General features: G+C 37.0%; 3 protein-coding genes across 4 annotated transcripts; 2 read left to right on the plus strand and 1 right to left on the minus strand.

Moving 5' to 3' along the window:
• Window positions 1-11: 11 nt before the first annotated feature.
• On the minus strand, window positions 12-1775 carry LOC110417386 (uncharacterized). Of its 2 annotated transcripts, XM_021429727.2 has the most exons (5): window positions 1424-1775; window positions 1241-1336; window positions 1076-1124; window positions 622-743; window positions 183-319 (listed from the first exon to the last, which is right to left on the minus strand). In XM_021429727.2, the coding sequence occupies exons 1-4, from the start codon at window positions 1745-1747 to the stop codon at window positions 658-660; spliced, it is 555 nt and encodes a 184-aa protein (XP_021285402.1). In that variant the 5' UTR covers window positions 1748-1775; the 3' UTR covers window positions 183-319; window positions 622-657. The 2 variants fall into 2 exon arrangements, with proteins under 2 accessions (XP_021285393.1, XP_021285402.1); XM_021429718.2 differs by lacking the exon at window positions 622-743 and having other exon boundaries at window positions 12-319.
• A 1743-nt stretch (window positions 1776-3518) lies between these two features.
• Window positions 3519-7874, plus strand: LOC110410690 (beta-galactosidase 7-like). The gene is made up of 18 exons (XM_021420526.2): window positions 3519-3671; window positions 3775-3870; window positions 3967-4079; window positions 4181-4247; window positions 4364-4600; window positions 4681-4769; window positions 4860-4965; window positions 5051-5138; window positions 5233-5351; window positions 5440-5610; window positions 5704-5897; window positions 6000-6094; window positions 6205-6302; window positions 6404-6514; window positions 6586-6696; window positions 6817-7028; window positions 7119-7395; window positions 7497-7874. The coding sequence occupies exons 1-18, from the start codon at window positions 3519-3521 to the stop codon at window positions 7653-7655; spliced, it is 2496 nt and encodes an 831-aa protein (XP_021276201.2). The 3' UTR covers window positions 7656-7874.
• A 1338-nt stretch (window positions 7875-9212) lies between these two features.
• Window positions 9213-10865, plus strand: LOC149527682 (P-loop containing nucleoside triphosphate hydrolases superfamily protein). Its single transcript, XM_089784450.1, has one exon. It carries the CDS (start codon window positions 9468-9470, stop codon window positions 10494-10496), a length of 1029 nt encoding a protein of 342 aa, XP_089640576.1. The 5' UTR covers window positions 9213-9467; the 3' UTR covers window positions 10497-10865.
• The last annotated feature ends 1195 nt before the right edge of the window (window positions 10866-12060 follow it).

Consider the following 12060-nt stretch of genomic DNA (forward strand, 5'->3'; position numbering starts at 1 on the left):
TGTTCATCTGCATATAATTCATGGAGGCCTATGGAGCAATCAGACAATATTAGTAATCAAGACCTCAAACTGTCCAGTCCAGGTAGAATTGTTCATGGAATTCAGAGTTACAAAGTCGTAACAGCTATTTCAGATGAACAAATTGAACAACTAACAAGGTACAACTTCATGTTTTTATCTGTTCTAGCTAAGCTTACACCTTTCAAAACAGAAACAGCTATGACGACAACATTAGTGGTAGTATTTACCCAACAGTCGTTTTTCAATACTCTGCTAATTACAGAAACCTTCCATAAGCCCGATTGTTTATCATCAATACCTGAAAATCACAGTTTAATACAGATACATTAGAAAAAAATTTGAGAGGAAACTAAAAGATATCTGCACAAAAATTAAAAAAAAAATTACAAAAAAGGCACAAACACACACATACCTTTCATTTTTTTTTGGTGTCAAATTCATTTTCTTCACAATTACCAAATTCCATGATCTTTTCATACAATGGATCCCAAATTAGGATGTTGTGTTGGGGTGCAATATTTTTTTTAAGAAGATTCATCATTCATGGAATTAAAAATGAGAAAACGAATATGAGAAAGAGAACATCAATGGTGAAAGTACCAGAAAATCCAGAGGAAATGCCTTTCAGAAGTAGTTCTAGCTTGGGATTCCAAATTGAGTGCGGAGATTGTCAATTCCTTTTTCAAAGGACTTTGAAAGCTCCGAAATGGATGTTTTGCAAACTGACAGCAATACAAATGGGCGATAAATGATGAAAATTATCAGAATTCAAAGTGTAAAATGGAACATGTGACATATCATTGGCTTAATTACTTCTAGATCAATGGGTTTTACTTGACTTCCATAATTGAAGAATAAATTTGTATAATTCAGACTTGATGAATGATCCACTGACTCATAAGCAACCTAACCAAAACCAGAAGCTGTAATTTCCAATCTGTTATAAACTCTTCATTGGGTTCCCAAATTTTTTAAACCTTGTCTAAAATCTATTAAGGCTGTCATAAAGACTTGAAACACTTAAAATGGGTAAAGAGAAGTAGCATGAAAATACCACGAGAAGCTGTCGCTTGTGCATCTGCCATGAATTCTGCATATGTAGCCTGAACAAAGATTACAGTTTTAAAAAGAACAGAAAAACGTCTTGGAATTGGAAAGGAGGTCAAGAACATTCTAAAATAGGATTAATTTCTGCTTAATGCAGAGTAGGAAGATTAACCTTCATTGCTTCTCGACTACCGTTGATCTTTTCTGACATCTTCTTGCATTCCCCTTCAGCTTCGTCCATCGCTTGCTGGCATGCCTGTGTCTGGATCTGTCAAAATAGGAATACAATAAACACTAATTCTTACAAAATTTCCCTAATTGCATGAAAATAATCAAACAGAGCTGAGAGAGAGACCTTGAAACGCTTGTGGAGGCGAGAGTGAGAGGCTTCGAGATCCTTGAGAATCTCAGAGTGAGAACGATCGATGAGGCTCCGCTTTATATCCTCCAATCGAGAAGACGCCAACTGCTTGAGTTCGGAGATGGTGGTTAGGGTTTTGCGATCGGGCGGTGTTGATTGCAGATTGAAGAAAGCAGCAGAAGCCGAATTCGAACACGAAGCGTTAGCTATATTCCTCTTCCTCTTCTTGAAAATGGTTAATTCCAGCGGAGAATCGTTTTCCTCCAGAGCAGGAGAAGCCATCGGCAACGGCGATCTTTGATTCCTTCTCTTCTGCATTTTCCCTTCGCGGCCAGACGATTTGGGTTTCAACTTCGATCGGTCTTCGAACCATTTTTGTGGTGCCGGGCTTTTATTTTTTTCAAAATTTTGCGGTAAATTTTCAAATTTGTTGGGTCATGGACGCTGCGTGCTACCCGCTGTATGTGTTAACACGTGGAAAAAGCCATTCTCATTTATGCCAGAATTTTTTTTCTTAAATCCGAAAATTTAGTAGTAGTAAAAAATTAGTAAAGAAACTAAAAACAAGACAAGTCTTTAATTTTTTTACGTAATGTTTTGTAAGAAAGTCCTTTACAAATATGTATTTTTTAATTTCACTGTTTCCTGATATATATATATATATGTATATTTAAAATTAATATAATAATAAAGTGAAAGTATAATACCTAAATCAAATATGATACAATATATGGAAATGTTATTATGTATAGTGTTAAAATATTGAATATTTAAATACATTAATTTATTTTTTATAAATTCATTTCAAGTTTACTATCTAAGTTGAAATTTACATATCCCACAAGCTTTTTTCTTTCCTAAGGGACCTAGGCAGTGACAAAGTGGAAAGTGGAAACTAGGGAAACGTGCTTCATGATGGCTTTTTATAATCCAAAAGAAAAACAGAAATAAAAGAGTGAAAATTAAGCAATGTTATGACCCAGGCAATTGAGTTGCATCATGTTCTATTTGAGAAATGAAACAGAGTGAGAAATTGATCAGAATAGAGGCCAAAAATAATGGAACAATATTCCATGAGGGCAGAGATAGCTTTAATTTGATTTGAGAAAAAGTAATTGACATTAATTAATACTAATTATTTTTTATTTAATTAATAATGTATAGAATTTATATATAAACTGTGCATCGAATATAAATTCATTTAATAATCATACAAAATTATGTTACAAAAGTGACGAAAGATTTAAGAACTTAAAAGTTAAGCCTATCAAGAATTTAAAAATAGATGAAAATTGAATGAGAAGGTTTCTTAATTCCTTGTATTGCATTCAAATGTATTGATTAAAGGAGGAGATAATATGAGGATACATGACAAGATAAATACTAAAAGGTTTAAATACAAAAAGAGATACAGTCAAAGTATGATTTGAATTCAAACTTGCTATAATTTTTCAGGTAATTGCAGTTAAAGAATTAAATTTATCTTTTCTTCCTTTAAACCCAAGCTAGAGAAGAACATAGAGACGATGAAGAAACAATATTCTATGTAAGAAAATAAAACAAAAATCATAGAGCCAGAGTTTTGGGTACTTAGTATTCTATTTTTAGGAGGAATGCTTTATACTTGGTAATGGGAAAAGCTATAAATAAGGTAACAGAATACTATTGTGCACCAACTCTTTGCCTAGAAGTCATAAAAAAAGGGAATACCCCATGACATGTATCGTGAGAAAAATTAGGACTTTTCCAGCAAAGATTGTTGGAACTGAATTTTATCTGGACAATGCATGGTTTAATGTTCATGTTGTGAAGCTTAAGACTTTGTTACTACAACCTACAAAAGGCGATTGTCAAGCTGGATTTTGCTGCTTGTGCCTGGTAAACTTGACCTTAAAAAGAATCAAAATTTAATATTAGGATAGAGTTCCGAGGATAAAGTTTGGCTATACATGGAAAATTTTCGGATGATGAGTTGTTTAAATTTAAATATGTTGAAGATATCCAGTTCACATGAGGATGTATATCCTTCTATATGGTTTATAAATAACTGGCTTTCCAATGAATCAGAAAATCACTTTCAGCTGCAAATATGTGGAATTCTTGGATTCTCGTTGCTGGTTTAGCTCTGCTGTGCACAAGCTCAGCAATACAGGTTGATTATGATGCCAATGCCATGATCATCGATGGGGAACGAAAGCTTATTTTTTCTGGTGCAATCCACTACCCTCGTAGTACCCCAGAGGTATCCGAATTCTTTTTATTTTTATTTGTTTCCATGGATGATTTGAATCTTTAGTTACAATGGAAACGTCTTGTTTACCCTCTTTGTATGCTTTACTTCACAGATGTGGCCAGACCTGATAAAGAAAGCCAAGGATGGAGGCCTGAATGCTATCGAGACATATATCTTCTGGAACGCTCATGAGCCTCGCCCCCGTCGAGTGATCATTTGTTCTTCCTTTAAACTCCTATATGTTTAAAGAATTATCAGGCACTGATCTGCCGATGCTTAACTTGTTTTCATCTGTTAAAAACAGTATAATTTCAAGGGAAATCTGGACTTCATAAAGTTTTTCAAGCTAGTTCATAAGGCTGGACTCTATGGAATTTTGAGAATAGGCCCTTACGTCTGTGCTGAATGGAACTATGGGTAAAGTTTTTCTTCTTTCAACTGATACATTGCATAGCTTCTGCTGAAGAAAAACAAATTGGTTTACATCCTTTGGTACTGATTCTTTATGATTTGTGCAGGGGCTTCCCTGTGTGGCTACACAATATTGACGGAATCGAATTAAGGACAAATAATGAAATATACAAGGTCCCGACTTTTATTACCCCTTTTATTCACTTTACATTAGAAAAACAAAAATAGAAAGAAGAAAGAAAATATAAGAACATCTGGTTTTCAAACACTTTTTTGTCTTTCAAATGTAGAAAGAAATGCAAATTTTCACAACCAAGATTGTGGAAATGTGCAAAGAAGCAAATCTGTTTGCCCCACAAGGAGGACCTATCATTTTGGCACAGATTGAGAACGAGTATGGGAATGTTATGGATAAATATAAGGAAAAAGGGAAAGAATACGTCAAATGGAGTGCGGAAATGGCAGTAGCCCAGAATGTTGGAGTGCCATGGATTATGTGCCAGCAGGGTGATGCTCCACAGCCCATGGTATTCATTTTGGCTCTTGTTTTGTTCCTTTTTTTTAATTTACTTTAAAATGGTCTGAATGTTTGTTTTTTCCTCTACAGATCAACACATGCAATGGGTTTTACTGCGATCAGTTCAAGCCAAACAATCAAAAGAGCCCCAAAATGTTTACTGAGAACTGGACCGGATGGTATTCAATCACTTTCATCTTTTTCTTTGGGTTTCTTTCTATTTTCTGGTTGCACTTGATTTATTCCTCAATTCATTATGTTCAATGTAGGTTCAAGAAATGGGGCCAAAAAGACCCTTACAGAACTGCAGAAGATTTAGCATTTTCAGTTGCTCGCTTTTACCAACTTGGCGGAGTGTTGATAAATTATTATATGGTTAGACCTCGGGTTTCTTGTTGAACCAGCTTTCATGTGATATCTGCTGCTTCTTTACTCCTTTATCTTTTTGAAACAAATACAGTATCATGGAGGAACAAACTTCGGACGCACATCTGGTGGACCATATATCACAACATCATATGATTACAATGCTCCACTCGATGAATACGGTAAGTTAAGTGATGATACTTTCAGGAAAATTTGCTAGTTAATATTGGTTCCAATAACCAAGTCTTGTGGAAAAAATTGGTTTCCCATTTTCAGGAAATTTTAACCAGCCAAAATGGGGCCATCTCAAACAACTCCATGAAGCTCTTAAAGTTGGGGAGAAGTTTCTCACTAATGGCACATCAGAAACAAAGGATTCTGGTGATGGGATTCAGGTGAGTGACAGAAGTTTTCATGAAACTCTAGACCTTGTAAATTCAGAACAAAATGAAATATCTGACATGAGTTTCAACCTGTTACCAGGTGACCACATTTACAGACGGTCAAACTGGGGAGAGATTCTGTTTCTTGAGCAATGTTAACAACAACAAAGATGCAAACGTTGACTTGAAAGATGATGGCATGCACTTTGTACCGGCTTGGTCTGTTAGTATTCTTGGTGCCTGCAAGAAGGAGATTTACAACTCTGCAAAGGTAAAAATGCTAGTATAGCTTCATGCTTATATGTGCTTGAAACGAAATAAGCTGAATAGGTTGACAGTCTTTTTTTTGTTGAATTGTCCACAGGTTAACACTCAGACCTCTGTCAAGGTAAAGAAACAGATCGATGATGAAGATAAATCTGCTCAATTCAACTGGAAGTGGACTCTCGAACCCATGAGAGACACCCTCGAAGGAAAAGGCACATTCAGTGCTGATACTCTTCTTGAACAAAAAAGAGCATCTGATGATCGTAGCGACTACTTGTGGTATATGACTAGGTAAGTCCCAAAATACATCGTCTAGTAACTATGGAGTTCACTTCAGTTTGTTGGTAATGGTACACAGACTTATCTGTTTCCATTCCTCTTTATGTAACAAAGTGTTGACATCAACGGAACATCCTTTAATGAGGGGACTATATTTGCAAATTCATCTGGCCAAGTCGTTCATGCTTATGTGAATGGGAGGCTGATCGGTAATTTCTTACCATATCTAAGGCAAACAAATGTATTCTGGTTTTCAAGTGGTTAGTACCACAGGTCTAGCTAATCAGAATTTTTATCTTTTGTTTTGGGCATTCTACAGGCACTAAATCAGGGTACTCGTTTCAGCTCAGAAACCCAGTTTCACTAGTACCTGGGAGAAACAATATAACTCTGCTCAGTGTCACAGTTGGGCTGCAGGTAGGTACCTTAAATTCTTGTAAACTTTTAACTAGCAATTCCAAACGCTGACCTATTCTTAACGAATTCTTTTTTGCTTGTTCTTACTATAACCGGAGCAGAACTATGGAGATCATTTTGATTTGGGACCAGAGGGAGTAACAGGACCAGTTGGATTGATTGACGTAGGGAATAACTCCATAGATTTGTCATCAAATGCCTGGAATTATAAGGTAACTCTCGAAAGTAAGTTTGATACAAAATATGATTGAATACTCACTCCTTTTTGCCCTCTTGGACGAAGGTTGGATTGCATGGTGAAGCCAAAAAACTTTATAAACCAAACTCACGTAATCGTCGACTGTGGAGGACATCAGAAGAACTTCCCATTGGCAGGCCTATGACTTGGTACAAGGTACTTGATAAATTCACGTCAGCACTTTGGTTAACAATTCTGGTTTTTTTTTTGTAATAGAATTTTTTTGAGTCAATGTGAACCGTAATTTTAAAAATCTTTGGATGATGTTGTGTCTAGACCGCATTCAAAGCTCCGTCAGGAAAAGACCCTGTGGTGTTGGATTTAATGGGAATGGGCAAGGGGCACGCCTGGATAAATGGAAACAGCATCGGCCGCTTCTGGCCCGCACAAATTGCTGATAACAATGGCTGCAGTGATGAATGCGATTATCGTGGGGCTTACAAAGAGCAAAAATGTTTGTCAAACTGTGGCAATCCTTCTCAAAGATGGTATAATTTCCATCATTCAATCTATAAGTTAACGAATAGTTAGTTCCAAAATCTAGAACTAAACATGTAAATATTAATTTTTTGTATCAGGTACCATGTTCCAAGATCATTCTTTACTCCCGGCACCAACTTTTTGGTTTTATTTGAGGAAATTGGTGGAGATCCTTCACAAGTGTCTTTCCAGACCGTAACGACGGGTTCAATCTGTGCAAACGCAAATGAAGGCAGCTTATTGGAACTATCATGCCATGGAGGAAATGTCATCTCGAAGATAAAATTCGCAAGCTATGGTAACCCAAAGGGAAGATGCGGCTCATTGAAAAAAGGTTCCTGTGAGGCAGAAGGAAGTCTGACTGCTTTGGAAAAGGTGGATTAGACTGTTTTCTTGGCATCAAGATGCTTATCATATATTTTTCCATAATTCACTTATTAAATAAAGTAATTAAACAAGTAATTCCTTTCTTGCAGATTTGTGTTGGGAAGGAGAGTTGCACGGTTGATGTCTCGGAGAAAACATTTGGATCAGCAGACTGCGGCAAAGATAAAAAGACTCTAGCTGTCGAAGCTCTTTGCGAGAATCAAATGGTCTATCTGAGAAAACACAAGAAAAAGAAGAACCAATCATGAACAAGTGCTTCTTCTTGTAGGAGGCAGAAACTTGTTCTCTGTTCACAACAATGATTCCTTTTCTCTGTCACTTTTGTTGTTGATCTTACTCAAGATAAACTGCTTAAAGCATGGTTGATTTTTCCTAAGCTTTTAATTGTTTCTTCCTTCAATTGGTGTAACTAATGGCCCCTCATGGTCATGATCTGTAGTATGATTTCGTTTTTCCATAAAGCAAAAATCCAGATTATGAGACAATATTTAACTGGTTAAAATTGTGTCAGAGAAGTTGCCATTTGTGAATCACTTATAATTTAATTCCAGCAATGTCGTCTACCGAGAGGAGTGGTAGCAGGTAACCAATTTGATGTGAAATTTAACCCTAGTTGAATACGTCAATCAATCCAAGCTCTCTACAAAACAAAAAATGACAAACCAATCCATAAAGAAATTCATGAATAAATGAACAAAATTCAAATGGAAGACCAAAATACCAATAACACAGCTACAAAGGAACATCACTCTATATATTTATTGAATATTGTAATGATCCATTTTCCCAGACACTGAGAAGAAAAGGAAAATAATAATAATAAAAAAAAACCTTTGAATATTAACAGTGATATCAGTTTGTGAGTTGAACATCATTGTCAACTTGAATTTCCACTGTAATATATAACGAAAAAAAAAAAGCATGAAGTAAATTACTTACAATTGATATGAGCACTGATACGCAAACTGAAGCAGAGGATGATGCTTGATCAGAGGAAGAAGCAGTTGGGGCTTCCCACCAGCCACGTTTGATCAGAAGCAGAAGCAGAAGCAGAAGCAGTTGGGGCTTCCCACCCCACAGCCCAGTACATCAGAACAAGAGATGATTCATGGCTCAGAATCCAAATTTTGACTTCTCCAATTTTCGGCTGACGTAGATGATAATAAGTCAACTTTTAGCCTAAACCCTATAAATTTTTTGACTTCTTATTTAAGACTTGATTTTGCTTTATCTTTCTAGGACTAGAAACTCCAATCGTTTTCTAAGGTTTTGTCTTGTATGAGTATTTGTTTATTACTAGAATTTTTTTGAATGACAATTTGTTTCTAGAATTTGGGTGGAATAGGTATACACTGAACAAGAAGAGCACCATTAGCAGCACAATTCATGAATGATTTTGCACACCTGCTTTATTCAACCATGCAGGCTGCAGCATTGCATTAGACTCGTTGCCATAACAGATTATGGTGAGGTAACTTTTTCTGGTCTTTTTAGCTATTAAGCCCTGGCCCAAGGATTTGCATTAATTTCTTCTCGTGTGGGTGTTTGATTGGGTCGGGCTAGGCCTTTCTGTTCCTTTTCCTCTCTTTCTTCTGCTGGGTGTGGGCTAGTTTAATATTTACTAAAGTTTGGAACAATAGATGATAATGGCAATAATTTTGATCGCACATAAAGAATGCAAATCATTAGTGGGTTTGAATTAAAAAACTTTTACTATCCCTTTTTTTACCTTATATTTACCTTAGTTGAGTTTTGTGACATGATTTGAATGACAAGGAGGTCGGAGACCTCAATGACCATAAAAGTCTTCTTGTTTTAGTAATAAAATACTCCATCTTTCCATTTATTTCTCTTCTTTGTTTAATCTGTCCTCTTGGTATTTGGGGTTTTTGACTTATGCCTATGAAGCTGGGTTTTGAGTTTTACATCGAATTCCATTTCGAACATGAAACTCTCTTGAACCTCTGTTCTGTTTCTTTGCTTCAAACACATTCTCGGTTATACTTTAACCAGGAATCTGAATTTTTGGGAAGCTAAAGGATTGTGGTTTGTCAGGGGATATGGCCAACTCGAGTGAACAGCAAAGTCGTAGTTCCAGAAATGGCTCTGACCGGATAGAGATCCTGTACGACAAGTACCAAAGGAATTTGCCTTCTTCATCTGAAGAGAAGTCGAGCAAGGGAAAGTTTCACAACTGCGTCGAGAAATTTTTCGAGGCAGCAGCAAGGGGCGACAATCCGTCAAGCAGCAAAGATCAGAAACAGGCTGAAAACCCTGCAGCTGCAGCTGCTCCTGCTCCAAATGGGAGGGCTACCCAAACCCAAAACAATAGCGACGAAGGAAGCTCGTCACAGACGAGAAAAATTCGCAAGACTTATTCCTATCCACCCAAGGTTCGGGGTTTTGAATACGATGAGAGGTCACTCGAAATGATGCTTCTCGAGGGTGGGGAGGACAATTCGTTCAAGACAATCGGAGTTGTGGGGCTCCCCGGTGTTGGAAAAACAACCCTTTGCAAGTCGATTCTCAAAAACGAGAGAGTGAAGGGTAGCTACGGTCGAAGGATCTGGGTAAGCTCGCCGGAGAAGCCTGACGACGAAACAACGTTGGATCATACTGGAGCTACAGAGGACATTGAGGAGCTCATTTCCTATGAACATGAACTTCCTGGATTGCTCCGTGGACTTAACCAGAAATTGAAGGAGAAGAAGTACCTAATCGTGCTTGATGATGTTGGGGAGGGAGAGATCGACAGCTGCTATAACGCTCTGAACACTTGCTTTAGCGATGAACTTCCAAAGGAGAAAGGGGGAGCAGTTATCGTGACAAGCAGATCCGAGGAAGCAGCAAAGAAAGTGGTCGGAGACAGGAACTTGCATCGCCTTCTGCCCCTGTCTGATCCAAAGAGCTGCTGGTTAATATATACCGATGCGGTGGAAGGTTTTCCAACACCAGAAGACGCAACAGCTTCGAAAGATGTGATGGAAGAACTCATGAAGAGATCTGGCGGTCTACCTGGGGCTGCACATATGATGGGTAAAATCAAGGCTGCCAAAAAAGGGAATAATAATAGCCCTGTAAGGTCTTGACAATTCTGGCTTCAAAATTTATGGTTTAGATTTCAGTCCCATTGCATTTGATTGAGCTTTGAGAATTTGATTTGGGTTTGTATTGCGTTATTTGTCGGTAAAATTGTGAGATATGATTCACCTGTTTTCGCTAGTAAGATGTAGTACTTGGTTTGAATCATTACATGCAAGAGCAAGACATGGAGATGTAGTTGCTTGCTTCCGAGTTCTGAGTTGTTAGGAGATCTGTGTCTCTTTCACAAGTTGCTGCAGTCTACTCTCCGGGAACCAAAATCACTCCCTTGGGAGTTTCTTGTCATTTGGCTTATTAATTTATTTATTTAATTTCATATTTTGAAATTCAATGCTTAAAGTCTTACTATTTTGTCATTTTATGCAATAATTCGATTTATTATTAGTCAGGGAAAAAACAAAGGGAAAAGCCAGGTGGCAGGTGATGATTGGCTGAGTTAGACTCGCCGGTCGTGTCAGTGAGGTTGGGCCCGCCAATCAAGATGCCCCTATGCTAATGTGTGGATGGGTTTGGTTTTTGGCATTTTATATACAAATATTACATTTTATTATAAAAATTTAAAATTTTAATATTAAGTTTCTTAAAATAAAAAAATGAATTTCATAAATAAATATTTTTATTATTTTTATTTTAAAAAATAATAAACGAGTGTCATCGCACGTAAATATTTAATTCATGTGTTATTGTATGATTTTCCTGATTAAATAGTAAATTCGAATCTCCTTTTTTTTTTCAAATCTAATAAAAAAAACAAGTATTGTGTATTAACCACTTAATCAAAAAGGTTATTTTGATATATTTTTTGTTACACTTGAAATAGTGAAGGTTATCATATTTATGGGAAATGACCCTTAGATGTTTTTGTTTAGGTAAGCTTAATTAATAAAGAGCACAAAATTGTCGAATACAACAATGCTTTTCGAAGAAGTTAAAAAAAAAAGAAAGTGAAACTGAGAATGGAACACACTTCCAGTCTTTCAAAAACAAGAACCGAAAATTAAAAATGGAGAGCAGCAGATGATGCGGACATAGCCAAATCTGGTAGAAATCTTCAAACTTTTCAACTTGATTTGGGAGATTTTTGCCACACTCCACGTGCATCGCACGGGCAGAATGTGATTCGAGGGCATCTAACTTTCTCCAAATACTTGAGTTCTGGAAATTGTTTCAGCATTTCTTTCCAGTTCATCTTAAAATCAATCAAGAACTTCAAACGTAAGGTCTCCACCTTCCACTTCTCCTCGCCGTCCTGATTTAGGTGACGGAGTCTTCCACCTCGAACGGAGAGGTTCTGTAGGCTTTTCAGCTTTTCGGGTGTTAGCCACGTGGGCGGTTCTGTGTGAGGGAAGCATTGGAGGTCCAGCTTCACCAGACTCTCAAGGCCTTCAAAATCTTTTGGTTTTCTTTCTCGCCTTAGTGACGTTGGTTTCCTTAGTGAGGCTCCCCTTTGTAAAACAGTTTCCTGCTTCCTTCTGTCATGTTTCTCGCTCACGTTGAAGGCCACTGATTTCGCTGCACCGAGTTTTTGCCCTTTCTTATCGTCCTCCTGGT

This window comes from Theobroma umbraticum, unplaced genomic scaffold (assembly GCF_002168275.2).
Source record: "Theobroma umbraticum cultivar Fairchild unplaced genomic scaffold, ASM216827v3 scaffold_30.0, whole genome shotgun sequence".
Classification (NCBI taxonomy): Eukaryota; Viridiplantae; Streptophyta; class Magnoliopsida; order Malvales; family Malvaceae; genus Theobroma; species Theobroma umbraticum.